The following is a 15,008-nucleotide window of genomic DNA, read 5'->3' on the forward strand; positions in this document are numbered from 1 at the left end:
GCTCAGCAAAGACAGGTTTATTTTGAGAATCAACCTGAGAGGGGCTTCTGGCCAATTTCAGCCAAGAGCATTCTCTTACCGACTAAGGGTATTTAAGGGTTTAGGAAGGGGGAGCCTACCACAGGCTGGGAATGTTTCTGTGTGAAGGAAAGTTTTATTGCAGAATTGGAATATCTCTGGTTGTAAGGGAGGTTATTCTCGGGATTGGCATGTTTCTGGTCAGATGGGGGTTTATCTCACAGTTGAAATGTTTCTGGTCATACTGACATGAGCCATTAGGCTGATGTTTTGGGCTGGTTTTTAATCACGGGGAACTTAAAATGACCGTGTTTGTCCAAGATGGCAATGCTCCTGCTGTCACACCCGCCCACCCACAGGGTACTGGGGTCACTGCAGAACCTGGCCGCCTTTGCAGACACGTTCCACTGTGCCCAGGGCACCCCCATGCACCCCAAGGAGCGATGCCGCGTGTGGTAGCCAAGGCCCCGCCGCACTGCGCGGCCCACGCCCACCCGCTGCTCCGAGGCATCTGTGCGGAGAAGGTGCAGCCAGCGGCGACCCAGCATGTGCCCCGGCCCGGCCGACCATGCCAAGCCTGCCTGCCAGGCCTCCGCACCTGGCCTAGGGTGCAGCCACCTGCCCGACACCCAGGGATGAGCAGTGTCCAGTGCAGTACCTGGCCCAGAGTCCCCTCTACGGACACCCGCGGGGCTCAGCGCCCCTGTCACAGCCCTATAGAGACGATCAACTGTGTCCTGCCCACCCTCCAAGGTGCATTGTCTTCCAATATCCACAGCTTCAGACTTGAGCTAAGTAAATGTTTCAAAGAAATCAGAGGCCTTGCCTGTCTGGGAGGGACCAGGGTGGGCAGACAGGTGGCAGTGGCCTTGGGCACAACAGCTGCCCGGGGATGGGGGGAGAATGACAGCTGGGAGCTGATGGGGAGGGAGCCAGTTCCAGTCAAGTCTCCTAGGGTCCAATGCCAGGGCCAGCAGTGACCAGGATGCCCCCAAGTGCCCCCCCCAGGGACCACACATTCAGATGCGGGGAGCCCCGCTGGGGCATCGGGGGACCCAGAGAGCTGCAGCTGGGAACCTGACATTTAGCTTTGTGTAACTGAAAACCAGAGGAGGGGCTGAACCAAAGGGACGCGGTGGGTCACCTGCTATGCATTTGTAAATGGCCACTGAGAGGGTGGGGTTGGGGCGGGAGGGGAGCCGGGTGACCCGCAGGAGCCCACAGCGGCCCCAGGTTTGGACCAGGGAGTGCAGGGAGGGCTGCTGTTGTCACCGGCCTGCACGCGAGGGGAGGGCCTGAGCAGGCAGTCTGACCTGGGAGGTAAGGGGTTCTGCTCTGGGCCTGTTAGGATCCCCAAGGGAAGGTGGCCAGGAAGCTGGACATACCTAACTGGACTAAGACCCTCCCAGGCCGGCCGCCCCACAGGCCATCCCCAGCAGGTACAAACAATGATTCTGACATCAGTAAAGGGCCTTGGGGCAGGCTGGCCCATCACCTGAGAGTCTCCAGGGTCTACCCACCCCACCAGGTGGAATCAAGCCCAACTCTGCCCTGAAAACCCAACTCTCCTGTGTGGCTCCCACCAGACACGGCACTGACCCCGACCCCGCTGCAGCTGACCCCACACTCCTCTCCTGACGTGGGTTCGGGTCTGTCGCCTTTGAAGGGACTGACAGGGCAGTGAGGTTACCATCCCCAGTGCCCCACAGGCCAAAGGCCCAAGGTCTCCAGAGACACTCGCAAAGCAGGAAGATGACACCTGGGACTCACAGCTACCCTGCCCGCCCCGAGGGCCTCAACAGTGAGCGAGGCGGGAGCTATGGAGGATGCAGGGCTCGGCGCTTGTGAAGCAGTGCGTGCCCAGGAACTGCAGTGTTTTCTTGTTTTGTTTTTTTTTGAGACGGAGTCTCGCTCTGTCGCCCAGGCTGGAGTGCTGTGGCCGGATCTCAGCTCACTGCAAGCTCCGCCCCCCGGGTTCAGGCCACTCTCCTGCCTCAGCCTCCCGAGTAGCTGGGACTACAGGCGCTGCCACCTCGCCCAGCTAGTTTTTTGTATTTTTTTTAGTAGAGACGGGGTTTCACCATGTTAGCCAGGATGGTCTCGATCTCCTGACCTCATGATCCGCCCATCTCAGCCTCCCAAAGTGCTGGGATTACAGGCTTGAGCCACCGCGCCCGGCCAGGAACTGCAGTTTTAACGGCTGGTTGCTGCCGGCGGATCAGGAGAGGTTCGGCATCCCGGCCCAGCAACTGCACAACGGTTCTTCCACGTGGACTTCCAGCTCACCCAGGGCAGCAGCCGCCGTCCACATCCTCAGAGGCCAGGGCCTTCGCCTCCCTCACACCTCCCTGTCACACTGCGGGGACAGCAGGGGCCCATGGGGCCGCTGGACACTGGACCAGGCAAATGCCTGAGAGGGTCCCCTCAGACAATCCCCAGCCCTCCCGAGGCTGAGAGGACAGGCCTCTCTCTCTGCCCACCATGTGTCGCCCCCACCTCTGAGGACAGCCTCGCGGTACCTGTCCATCCAGCCATGCTGCCCTTCGGCCCCTCTCAGCCTGCCCCCCTCTGCAAGTGGGGTCACAGGAGCATCCACATCCCAGGACACAATTGGCATGACGCCCAAGGTGCTGTGACTCAGCTCCCAGCGAGGCCCAGTGCTCCTCCCAGGGGACCTGGGGGCAGGGCGTGGGTTGGCAGGCAGTGCCCCCAAGGCCTAGCTCACCTGAGGCGGGTTGCTGGCACAGACCTCCGCAGAGATGCCCAGGACCTGCAGGATGTGCTCCTGGGGGACATAATCGCCTGGGGACTTCTGAACGAAATGCAGCAGCACTTTGTCACCACCTGTAGCAGCGGGCAGGCAGTCAGGGCGCCCCGAAGGCTGCCTGCACCTCAAAGCCACGTACCAGGAGAAGGGAAGGCGGGGCAGACCTGGCCAGCCATATCCCGCACTCAGCTACCCAGATGAGTGAGCTGTTCTGCCACAGCCCAGCTCAGCCCAGCAGACATGCAGAACCAGGCCACATTGCGGTGGAAGGGCTGTGATGAGATTGACAAGCCAGAGAGAGGGCCTGGGCTAGGCCACCAAGTTCAGCAAGGTCCTCCCTGAGGCAGTGGCCGGGGCCCCTCCCTCAACCCACCTTTGCTGACCACCAGCAGCCCTCCGCTCTGCAGCAGGTCCCCAGACAGGTTCCCCTGGATGCCAACAGCCTTGGCCTATCAGGAGTGGGCAAAGCCTGGGTCAATCCTAGAGGAAAGGCCCCTGGGAGCTCCCACCACCCCCCCGGCCTGTACAGCCTTGACCCACACAAACCTTGGCAGCCACATCACGCACAGGCTTCCCCAGAGCCGCCGGGAGGATGCTCAGGCTGTTGTACCTGCGAAGACACCAGGTCGCTTGGCCAGACTCCAGAGAAGCCTGGGTCCAGAGCCTGCTCCAGTGTCCACAGACCAGTTCCTAGGTCAGGCCCCACCCCACCCCACCACTCACCTCACCAGGGCTCAGAGATGGCCCAGGCAGCCAGATCAGCAGCCAGCCTAGCCCACCGGCAGGTTGGACACCGAGCCCAGTGGCTGCTGGCCAAGGGCCCACAGAGGGTGCAGGGAGCATGGATGGAGCAGGCTGGGTGTGCTCAGGGATCTGGCTCAGCTGGCAACTGCCAAGCAAAGGAGGCAGTCTGTGGCACAAACACCAGAAAGCTAGGATGGCCCCTGATGGGGCACGAGGCTCCAACCTCCGAGGTGGTCTGGACACCGAGAGTAAGCCCTAGACAAGGTGGCTCGTTACAGTCGCCCAGCACCCAAGAGAAGGCCTGGCAGAAGGGCTGGTCGACAGTGCCACCAGAGCTGCCTTGTCAGCAGGGAGAAGAGGTGGCAGGGAGTGGTGGGCACCCCTGGGCCCTCCGCCCCATGCGACCTGAGGGTGCCCGTCCCCACTCACCGCTTGAAGCCCAGCTCCTTATAAAGCTGCTTGCTCTCATCCAGGTAGAGCTCTGGAAAGCGGAAGCCACAGATGTGTGCCCCAGGCCTGGAACCAGCCCCCAACCCACTCACCACCAAGGATCACCCTCCTCCTTCCGACCCTCTGTTCTTCTGCCCACCTCCGTGCTCAGCCCACCCACCCAGGGCCGGGAGAGGTAAAACAGGGCTGAGTGACCCCCTCCCCTCAGAAGAGGGGCTGAGTCCCAGAGGTGACAGGTGGAACCGGCGAGGCAGAGCTCGCCCAGACTCTGCTGCTAGGCTCAGGTCTGTGCAGGGCATCACCCAGCCACCAGCTGCGGGGCGGGGAGGCAGGGAGAGACGAGGGACGCTGACCTGTGGACATATCAAGGCCACTCCAGGAGACAGAAGAGCCAGGGCTGGGCAAGAAAGGGCCCCGAACGCCCTGAGTTTAGGGAAGGGTGTCTGCGCCGCCGCGTCGGGGAACAGGACGCACCTCCCGCGAAGTAGCCGCCGTCCAGGAACTCCTGCAGACCCAGGGCCTCGGGCCCCACGCCCACCAGACGCACACCGTGCTGGTCCAGGAGCCCCGCGAGGCCGCTGAGGTCCTGGGCGATCCAGCGGCACACCACGCAGCCGAAGCGCCGCAGCCCGGCCACCACGCACGCGCGATCCCGCCACAGGCTCCGCAGCTCCACGGCCTGCCAGGCGGCTGGGTCAGGGGCGCGCCCCACGGCCCCCAGTCCCGCCCCAGCCCCGCGGCCCCCACCACCCCATCGCTGCCAGGGCGCCCGGGCAAGAGCCGGGGACGCGCCCACCGTCCTGCGCTCGCCCGGTCTCACCTCCCCGGTCACCGCATGCTTCAGGATGCACGCGCCCACGCGGGCAAGGTCCACCGTGCTCATGGCCGCGGCCGCCCGCCCCGGTTCCCAGCTCCCCGCTCCCTGCTTCTGGTTCCCAGATCCAGCCCCAGGCCCCGCCTCGAGATGCCCCGGCCACGCCTCTCTCGCTGCCGCCGAGGCCCCGCCCTTTCGGGCTCGTCTCCGCCCCGGGCCCCCCCACAAGATGGCCGCAGAGCGCCCAGCCACGCCTCTGGCCACGCCCCTCCGCACCCCGAGCCCTGCTCCGCCTCCTCGGATACGCCCCTAGTCACGCCTTGCTTCCCCTCGCACTCCAGGCCAAGCCTCGAGATCGCGGCGCCAAATCCCGCGTCCGCCTGCTTGGGTCCCTCCCGCCTCCTCAATCCGGGCCTTGCTGGATGGTTGCTGTCCCGCGTCCCGGTCCCGCCCCTAGCCCCGCCCCAGCCCCGCCTTCCCGTTGGGCCCAGACTTGGACTCCGTCGGCCATTGGCGCAGCAGGCGGAGCTGGGCGGTGCGACCCTCGGCGCGCGATGCGCCTGTGCGGAATGCGGCGGGAGGCGGGGCAGGCTCACGGTGGTCCCGGGGGGTGGCTGGGAAGGCGCACCCAGGGGTGGTCCAGGGAGCGGCGGGGGTCTCCCTGCGGGCTCGCGCGAAACTGGGCTGGATTCAAGGTTGAGGGGAGAGGGTGAGCGCAGGGGTCGCGGGCATAGGGGACCGCGGGCCGGGGTCTCCCGCGGGGCGGGGGTCCCAGCAATGGGGGTGCGAGGGCTTAGCCTTTCCACGTGGTCTGGTTTTCGCTTGAAAATCCCCGCAAATGCGGCGGTATCTCAATTATACATGGACGCGTTGTCTTGAATCATAAAATACTGTTCATGTCGTGCCGGTTGTATATCAGCTTTTAACCCCCCAAACCTTGGGGCGAGATGGACCCCGGGGAGATAAACACAGCTCCCAGAAGTGCACTGCGGGTCAGGCGCCTGGCAGATGCATCCTGTTCCTCCCCCACTGCAGCCCTGTGATAGCGTTTATCACCGAGTTGGGATGAGGGCCGGGTCACAGGTTCACCCAGCCTGGGCTCCCAGCTGGGCGGGCCCGGCCTGGCAGAGTCTGTGCTCCTGGCACGGGGCCTCACTCCCCAGGACAGTTCCAGGGGCCTGGGCGGGCTGGAGAAGGAAGGGGGAGCCCCCACACTGTATTCCAAATAATGGGAGGCCCGGGGGGGTGCTGCTGCCCTCGCCTGTGCCCTCGCCCTGGGGTGGTGAAGGTCCAGACAGGGAAACGGAAGTCGTTCCTATGTCAGGGCAAAAGGCAAAACAAGGAAGGGGAAGCCCGAGGAGGGAGGAGCTGTGGCAGCCCCAGAGCCCAGGAGTGCAGCCCCCAGAGACCAGGGCTACCCCTCTACCGTGTCGGACTGTGCAGGAGGGGGCGCCTCCACCGTCTCGGGCTGGTCAGGAGGGGCCCTCTGCTGTCTGGGGCTGTGCAGGAGGATGCCCTTCTACCGTCTCGGGCTGGGCAGGAGGGGCCCATCTACCTTCCCCGGCTGCGCACGAGAGGCCCTCCACCGTGCTGTGCTGTGCAAGCAGTGAGCAAGCGCCGCCTCCTTGGGAGCTGGGATCCCAGACAGGATTCAGCCATTTTCAGAGACCTACCGAGAAACAAGAATGCCAGATCAATTCCTCGCCTGGCATCTCCCACCAGCGCCATCGCTGCAGGAGCCTCGCAGGAAGCCAGCGGGCAGAGGAGAGTGGGAAAGGAGCTTGCAGCCTCCCAGCACCAGTGCTGCGGAGCAGAAGGTGGCTGGGAGGCCGAGAAGCCGTAAGAAAACAGCAGGGCCAGCCCATGTGGCCGCTCAGATACATGCTGTGTGTGTGTTTGCATATGTAGGGCCTGGAAAAACTCCACCTCCATCCTTTTGAGGTCCTGGCTGAGCCCAAGAGTTAAATCAAGATAAGACAGATCATCATGCCAACGTATTTGATTCAGGTTGGATGTGGCTCGGGAGCCCTCCTAAGGAAATGAAGACTCAGTGAAGCGGCCTCAGTCACTCGTGTGCTGAGTTGGACGGAGAACAGTGAGGTTCCAGGAAGCAGCTAGATGATGTGAGGGCCTGAAAAGGTGAGAGGCATTTTATCAAGGACTGTATAGCATTTGCTGGTTCTCAGCTTCTCATACTTGAGGATCCGAGCTTTCTAGTGTAGGGAGAGCATCTTTCGCCCGGGAATTTCATCTTCTGCTTTTAAGAAACACAAGAGAGATCAGAATGGTCTTTTTGCACCTGTTTTTTTTTAGCTGCCTTTAATTCCAAATAGTGACTGCCAGAGCAGCCTGTATTGGGGTGGCACCTTCTTAACTCTGCATGCTGTGCATAACTGGCACACATCATTTAAAGTAAATAGACAGGTTTGCTTACTTTTTACTCAGGTGCAACGTAATTCAGAAAAGTGTAGACATGCTCAGTAGGCAGCTCCTTCTACCTGCCTGTCGACTTTCTTTCATCCATGACGTATTGGTCGGCTCTCGCTAGGCTGTGCTGCTGAAACAACTCGCAAGCCTGGGTCGATCACAGCAACCAAGTTTCCCCTCCCACTCACGTTTCTTGTTGGCCACGGGGTGGCTCAGCTCCTGATGCCTCCTTCATTCTGGGGTCCAGGCTGAGCAAGCTGTGGTTCTCTGGAACATGCCGTTCTCCTGACCAAGAGAGGACACGGAGGAGAGATGGAGAAACCATGCCACACTCTCCCAGTGGCCATACACAACTGGGATGTGTCGCTTGCACTCCCATGCCACTGGCCAAAGCAAGTCGTGTGGCCAAGGAGGCTGTCTGAGGGGCAGGGAAGAGCGCTTCCTCCTCCAGGTGGTGTCAGCTCTGGGACTGGGTTTTAGCTTTTCTTACAAGGGAAGAGCTGGCCCGTTACTGCGGCAGGGATGCTGACAGAACACATGAAACTCCGGGGTCAGAGACAAAGGACTTTGTCATTCACGGCATGGCAGGCAGGTGCTCACCTGTGTGTTTGGTCTTATCCCCTTGCCCCCAAGTTCCACGGACACCATGCGGGTAGGCCTGGGTGGGCGCTGCACAGTCAGTGAGTTTGCATGGCCACTGAGGAGCCCTGCACTGGGGGAGTCGGCTGTTTCTGCAGCAAGCAGTGAGCAAGCTGCTCTTTGTCCCTCGAGGACTCTCAGGGCAAACCACCCTGAGAAATGGGGGAGGGTACTCAGGGCCTGCGTTCCTGGCAGGCCCTGTGAGAGGTGGGGGGCACGAGACACTTGTGGAGGACTGCCCTCTTAACAGGAGAAGCTGCCAGTACCAGAGGCCAAAGGGAGTTACTCAGAGATTTCACTGGCATCCCTAGGCTGCCTGGTGCCACATATGTGAAAACAGTCATTTCATTGAAGCTTGTCCACTCAGTAGCTATTGAAGCGGGGAGGGTGTCTTAGTCTATTAAGGCTGCTATTTTAACAAACAAAAAAATATAAACTACCACAGACTGAGTGGCTTTTAAAGAATAGAAATTGATTTCTCACATTTCTAGAGGCTGGAGGTCAAGATCAAAGCGCCGGCATATTCAGGGTCTGGCGAGGACCCCTTCCTGGTTCCTAGATCGCTTCTTCATGCCGTGTCCTCACAGGGCGGAAGGCACGAGGGGGCTCTCCAGGACCGCCTTTTTAAAGGCACGAACCCTGGCCAGGCACAGTGGCTCACACCTGTAATCCCAGCACTTTGGGAGACTGAGGTGGGCGGATCACCTGTGGTCAGGAATTCAAGACCAGCCTGGCTAACATGGTGAAACCCTGTCTCTACTAAAAATACAAAAGTTAGCTGGGCGTGTTGGCAGGTGCCTGTAGTCCCAGCTACTCGGGAGGCTGAGGCAGGAGAATCACTTGAACTCAGGAGGTGGAATTTGCAGTGAGCCAAGATCGCGCCACTGCATTCCAGCCTGGGCAACAGAGTGAGACTTCACCTCAAAATAAAATAAAATTAAATAAATAAATAAATAAGGGCACTAACCCATTCGTGAGGGCTCCACCCTCACTATACCCACCTAAGCACATGCCAAAGCCCCACCTCATAATGTCATCGCATTAGGGATTCGGTTTCAGCATATGAACTGGGGGAGGGCACACAAACGGGGGAAATTGGCTCCACTGTGTGAAAATTGTCAATACCAAGGCAGAGTCACTTACGTCAGGACCCAAGCAAAACGCAGCTGGGAAGCCTCAAGGAAAGGTCCCTCATGCCCAGGTGCCTACGATGAGAACTGTTGCAGGGACTCCGACAGCACACAACATTCCAGATCAGCTCCTCCTATGAAGACGCCTCCCCAGCAACAATTGTGTTACCCGTGAGTGATCACTAACCCTGCAATAAGCTCCTGTACCCAGTGAAGTCTATTCCAAAACAATCTGTGTAGACTTCCTCATCTCACCCATAAAAGAAAGACACACGTACGGTCCCCTACAGCATGCATATCCCAGATTGCAATCCCCTGCCATCCCCCAGTAAACTTTGTTTGAGAGAGCCGGTCTCTCTGTTGTTTATTTTACACGGACAAGTTGCAGCATCGTGGCCAGCAGCAGAAGTCCTACTAGAAGTCCTACTAGGCTTCTTGAGTCTGTGGGTTGGTATCTTTCATCAGTTTGGGAATTCTTCTATTTTGTTTATTTGTTTGTTTGTTTGTTTGAGATGAAGTTTTGCTCTTGTTGCCCAGGCTGGAGTGCAATGGCTGGATCTCAGCTCGCTGCAACCTCTGCCTCTTGGGTTCAAGCGATTCTCCCGCCTCGGCCTCAGGAGTAGCTGAGATTACAGGCACCCACCACCATGCCCAGCTAACTTTTGTATTTTAGCAGAGACAAGGTTTCACCATGTTGGTCAGGCTGGCCTTGAACTCCTGACTTCAGGTGATCCACCCACCATGGCCTCCCGAAGTGCTGAGATTACAGGCGTGAGCCACCGCACCCAGCGGGGAATTCTTTTTTTTAACCACCGTCTTACAATGATGTCTCATTCTTTCCTTCCTTCCTTCCTCTTATTCTGGGAAGCCCAATACACATATATTAGATCTTTCAACTAATGCGTCTTGTTGAGTCAGAGTCACATGAGTCTCCTGCTCTGTGTTGTGCTTTTGTTTCCCACAGGTATTTCGGTGCCTGTTTGCACCGTTTCTGTTGCCCTGTCTCTGTCTCCCCTCCATGGTCCACCTGCCACCAAGTCCAGTCTGCCGTCACCCATCTCCTGAGGCTGACCTGCAGCCCTGGGATGTCCATTTGGTTCTTTCATATAGGTTCCAACCAGCTGTGGAATTCTCCATCCGGAGATCCCATTAGACGGCATTTCCTGTTTTTAGTAACACATTAATGAGTTATTTTAAAATACCTGTCTACTGACACTAACTAAACAAATAAAGGTACTAACCCATGTATTCCTGAGAGCTCCACCCTCACTGCCCACCTAAGCACATGCCAAAGCCCCACCTCATAATGTCATCGCATTCGGGATTCGGTTTCAGCATATGAACTGGGGGAGGGGACACAAATGGGGGAAATTGGCTCCACTGTGTGAAAATTGTCAATATCAAGGCAGAGTCACCTACATCAGGACCCAAGAAACTCACATCTGAGTTTCTGCTCCTGTTGCCTCTGTTTTCTTTTTATTTATTTATTTTTTTTTGAGATGGATTCTTGCTCTGTCACCAGGCTGGCATGCAGTGACACAGTCTCAGTCACTGCAACCTCCGCCTCCCAGGTTCAAGCGATTCTCCTGCCTCAGCCTCCCAAGTAGCTGGGACCACAGGCACGCACCACCACACCCGGCTAATTTTTGTATTTTTAGTAGAGACAGGCTTTCACCGTGTTGGCCAGGCTGGTATTGAACTCCTGACCTCAGGTGATCCACCCTCCACGGCCTCCTAAAGTGCTGGGATTACAGGCGTGAGCCACCGTGCCTGGCCAGCCTCTGTTTTCTTTTGATTATGGCACACACTTTCCTGCCTCTTCTCATGTTTACATCTCTGTTCTAGCCCTGGGCCCTGCAGACGTTAGGGGAGGTGTGCCTAGTACACAAACACACATGTGTGCACAAAGATGGGTCACTGTCAGGGCGTGGGGAGATCGAAGGACCTGAATCAGACCAGGGCTTGTTCAGATGCTAGCTCTGGCACCGCCCAGCTGGGTCACCGTGGGTAAGTCACCACCTTGTCTAAGCCTCAGTTTCCTCATCTGTAAAATAGACTCTAGTAACCGCCTTTGCCATCCGCACACTCAGTTGGCCACTCTGGCCGGCTCACCTTGCTTCTGAGGAGCAGAAATCACAGCTCCGCTGTGGCTGAGAGGATGCTGGACACACTCAGTTGTCGGCCACTCTGGCGGGCTCACCTTGCTTCTGAGGAGCAGGAATCACAGCCCCGCTGTGGCTGAGAGGATGCCGGAGCACTCCAGCTCCACCCCAGTGGCCCCTGGCCCCCGCGATCCTGCCCATCCTCCTCCAGCAAAGCCCAGGATGTCCCCATGAGACGCCTCAGGGACTCAACCAGGTGGGCAGGCTGCAGAGGACCCCTGGGAAAAGGCAGCTGTTTCCCCAAGTCTTGATCGACTTTCTTTTTTATATCTATTCATTTATTTATTTATTTATTTATTTATTTATTTATTTATTTTTGAGGCAGGATCTGGCTCCCTCACCCAGGCTGGAGAGCAGTGGAGCAATCTCAGCTAACTGCAGCCTCTGCCACCCAGGCTCAAGTGACCCTCTCACCTCAGCCTCCCAAGCAGTTGGGACTACAGGTGTGTTCTGCCTGGCTAAGTTTGTATTTTTAGTAGACACGGGGTTTCACCATGTTGGCCAAGCTGGTCTTGAAGTCCTGACTTCAAGCAATCCACCTGCCTCGACCTCCCAAAGTGCTGGGATCACAAACTGAGCCACTGTGCCCAGCCTAAAAATTATTTTGTAATTGTGATAAGATATACGTAATGTAAAATTCACCATGCAGGAGCATTTTAAGATCAGTTCAGTGGCATTACATACATTCACATTGCTGCAGCCATCACCACCATCTATCTCCAGAATTTTTTGACAATCCTGAACTGGAACTCGGCACCTATGAAATGCTAACTGCCTCCCCCAGCCCAGCATCCACCACTCTACTTCCTCTCTATAAATTTGACAATTGTAGGCTCCTCATAGAAGTGGCATCATGGCCGGGCGCGGTGGCTCACGCCTGTAATCCCAGCACTGTGGGAGGCCGAGACGGGAGGATCACGAGGTCAGGAGATGGAGACCATCCTGGCTAATACGGTGAAACCTCGTCTCTACTAAAAACTACAAAAAACTAGCCGGGCGAGGTGGGGGGGCACCTGTAGTCCCAGCTACTCGGGAGGCTGAGGCAGGAGAATGGCGTGAACCCTGGAGGCGGAGCTTGCAGTGAGCTGAGATCCGGCCACTGCACCCCAGCCTGGGCAACAGATCGAGACTCCGTCTCAAAAAACAAAAAAAGTGGCATCATAATGGCGTTTGTCTTTTATGAATGACTTAAGTCATGTGGCATAAATTCCTCAACATCCATCTATAGTGCAGCCTGTGTCCGAATTTCCTTTTCAAGGCTGAGCACCCTTCCACTGGACCTTTCAGCCACATTTTCCTTATTCTTGTACCTGTTGATGGACTTTTTCGTGGCGTCCACATTCGAGCTCCTGTGAACGCTGTGGCTGTGAACCTGGGTGTGCAAATATGTGCTCAAGTCCCTGCTTTCAGTTCTTGGGGATCTATGCCCAGAAGCGGAAGGCTGGATCTCGTGGTCATTGCAGTTTTAATTTTTTGAGGAACTGCCCTAATGTTTTCCACAACAGCTGCACCATGTCACATTTCCGCCAGCAGTGCACAAGAATTTTAATTTCTCCCCTTCCTCAGCAACAATTATTCCTCTCCCGGCCGGGCGCCATGGCTCACGCACTTTGGGAGGCCGAGTTGTGTGGATCACCTGAGGTCAGGAGTTCAAGACCAGCCTGGCCAACATAGTGAAACCCCATCTCTACTAAAAATACAAAATTAGCGTGGCATGGTGTCAGGTGCCTGTAATTCCAGCTACTTGGGAGACTGAGGCAAGAGAATGCCTTGAACCCGGGAGGCAGAGGTTGCAATGAGCCAAGATCTCACCACTGCACTCCAGCCTGGGCAACAGAGCGGGACTCTGTCTAAAAAAAAAAAAAAAAATCTTGCTCTCTGTATTGGGGGCTTTAAAAGAAGCCGTCCATCCCGATGGGCCTGAGGTGGTCTCCCTGTTGTTCTGATTTGCATTTCCCATTTCCCTAACGCTTGGTGGCACTCAGCCTCGTTTCATGGGCATGATGGCCATTCGTGTGTCTTCTGTATTCTAGTCCTTTTCCATTTTTTAATCCAATGGTTTCTCTCTGATGTTGTTGGGGTGTAGGGTTCTTTACATATTCTAGACGGAATGCCTGTTCTGATACACTTTCTCCTAGTCCATGCGTTGCCTTACATTCTATTAATTCATGTTTATAAAGTCCCATGTATCTATTTTACATGTTTCTGCCTGTCTTTTTCCTGTCATACCCTAGAAATCACTACCAAGTTTAACATCAAGAGGCTTGTGTTTTCCTTTGAGGTCTCAGAGTTTTAGGTCATACACGTTGAACAAGCACCAGCACCAGCAGAGTGGAGCTGCCACCAGGGGTCACAGCCAAGCGTCTGGAGCACAGTTGTGCACCGACCAGGGAAGGCCCAGGCCTGGGTGGGCCTTTCCGCAGGATCCTGGAATGTTGCTTAGGGGAGGCTGAGACCAGACTGGCAGTCACCTGTCTGGGAAAGCACCAGGCCCTGCGGAAGTCCCCATGGTGACAGTCACGTCCTGGCCACGTGAGCGAGTGTGGGGGAGGGAAGGCAGGGAAGCGGAAGTCCTGGTATTTTCCTGCAGACTGGCACGGGCAGGACCTGAGCGGCCCGAAGCCGCGAGGCGCTGCCACTGCTCCTTCTGTGCCCGGTGCAACCCCAGCTCATGGGGTCTGGGCTGCCTGTGATCCCGTGCCCCCCACTTCACACTCAGGGTTCTGGCTTCCCTGCTGTGAGCCTGTCTCTCCTCTGTGGGAGGGGCCAGCCTGAGCAGCCATCCCTGTGCCCACTGCCCAGCATAGAGTGGGTGTCTCATAAATGTGGGCTGAACAGAACCTGCCCCTGGGGCCTCCCTCACTGCTAGGCATACAGCAGGTGCCTCATAAATGTGGGCTGAACAGAGCCTGCCCTTGGGTCCCCCAACTTCCAGACATAAAGTAGGCACTTTATAAATGTGGGCTGAACAGAACCTAACCCTGGGGGCCTCCACTTCCCTTTGATGGGAGCAGAGAACCTTTGCCGGGCAGTGGCCACTCAGTGCCTGGGACAGGTGCCCCTTTCTCCCACCCTGGCCTATCTCGGGGCATCTGAGGGAGGGCAGGGCTGTGCCCCCACTTCACACTCGAGGGTCTGGCTGCCCCACCTGTGACCTTGTCTCTCCTCCGTGGAAGGAGCTGCGCCGTCTTTTTCACTCTCCACGATGACCATTCAGTGAGACAAGGTGACAGCGGCTCCTGCGTTTAAAAAGGAACCGTCTGCGTGGCTACTGCAGGCAGGCCCCGCACTCGGGCAGTGAGGCTTCGGCCCTGAGAAGGCCCTGACCCCACAGGCCTGGCCCTGGCTGAGAGGGAGTTGGAGTCCCCGGACTGGGGCAGCCCCTCTGCACCTGGGGTGGTGGAGCAGGAGCTTGGCTGCCGGTGGGGTTTCCTCCCAGCTCTGGGAGCCACCTCGCTGCAAACGCTGTGACTTCTGAGCGCCGCCGTCTCCGTTTGACACTGTTAATCCTTTAGGTGACTTTTTTTTTTTTTTTTTTAGATGGAGTTTTCTTCATTGCCCAGGCTGGCGTGCAGTGGCACGATCTCAGCTCACTGCAACCTCTGCCTCCGGGATTCAAGTGCTTCTCCCGCCTCAGCCTCCCAAGTAGCTGGGATTACAAGTGCCCAACACCATGCCCAGTTAATTTTGTATTTTTCATAGAGACAGAGTTTCACCATGTTAGTCAGGATGGTCTCAAACTCCTGATCTCAGGTGATCTGCCCACCTCCACCTCCCAAAGTGCTGGGATTACAGGCATGAGGCACCATGCCCGGCCTAGGTGACTTCATGGTGAGATAACGCACAGGCATGGTGAG

General features: G+C 57.4%; 2 protein-coding genes across 4 annotated transcripts in view; one reads left to right on the plus strand and one right to left on the minus strand.

The window, feature by feature from the left end:
• Positions 1 to 831, plus strand: part of LOC105496691 (membrane metalloendopeptidase like 1) — a 43,517-nt gene extending 42,686 nt beyond the window's left edge. The window contains exon 23 of one of the 2 annotated variants that reach the window (XM_071067651.1): positions 416 to 831. In XM_071067651.1, coding sequence (XP_070923752.1) covers positions 416 to 625 — 210 coding nt within the window. In that variant the 3' untranslated portion in view covers positions 626 to 831. Of the gene's footprint in view, positions 1 to 377 lie in introns of both variants that reach the window. The other variant, XM_011767233.2, reaches the window with a different exon arrangement.
• PRXL2B (peroxiredoxin like 2B) lies at positions 3 to 5,062 on the minus strand. 2 transcript variants are annotated; one of them, XM_011767239.3, is made up of 7 exons: positions 4,800 to 5,062; positions 4,454 to 4,658; positions 3,959 to 4,010; positions 3,332 to 3,395; positions 3,159 to 3,254; positions 2,744 to 2,830; positions 3 to 2,374 (listed from the first exon to the last, which is right to left on the minus strand). In XM_011767239.3, exons 1-7 carry the CDS (start codon positions 4,860 to 4,862, stop codon positions 2,357 to 2,359), a joined length of 585 nt encoding a protein of 194 aa, XP_011765541.1. In that variant the 5' UTR covers positions 4,863 to 5,062; the 3' UTR covers positions 3 to 2,356. The 2 variants fall into 2 exon arrangements, with proteins under 2 accessions (XP_011765541.1, XP_011765540.1); XM_011767238.3 differs by having other exon boundaries at positions 2,744 to 2,862; positions 3,159 to 3,234; positions 4,800 to 5,026.
• Positions 5,063 to 15,008: the final 9,946 nt, after the last annotated feature.

Source organism: Macaca nemestrina, chromosome 1 (assembly GCF_043159975.1).
Source record: "Macaca nemestrina isolate mMacNem1 chromosome 1, mMacNem.hap1, whole genome shotgun sequence".
Classification (NCBI taxonomy): Eukaryota; Metazoa; Chordata; class Mammalia; order Primates; family Cercopithecidae; genus Macaca; species Macaca nemestrina.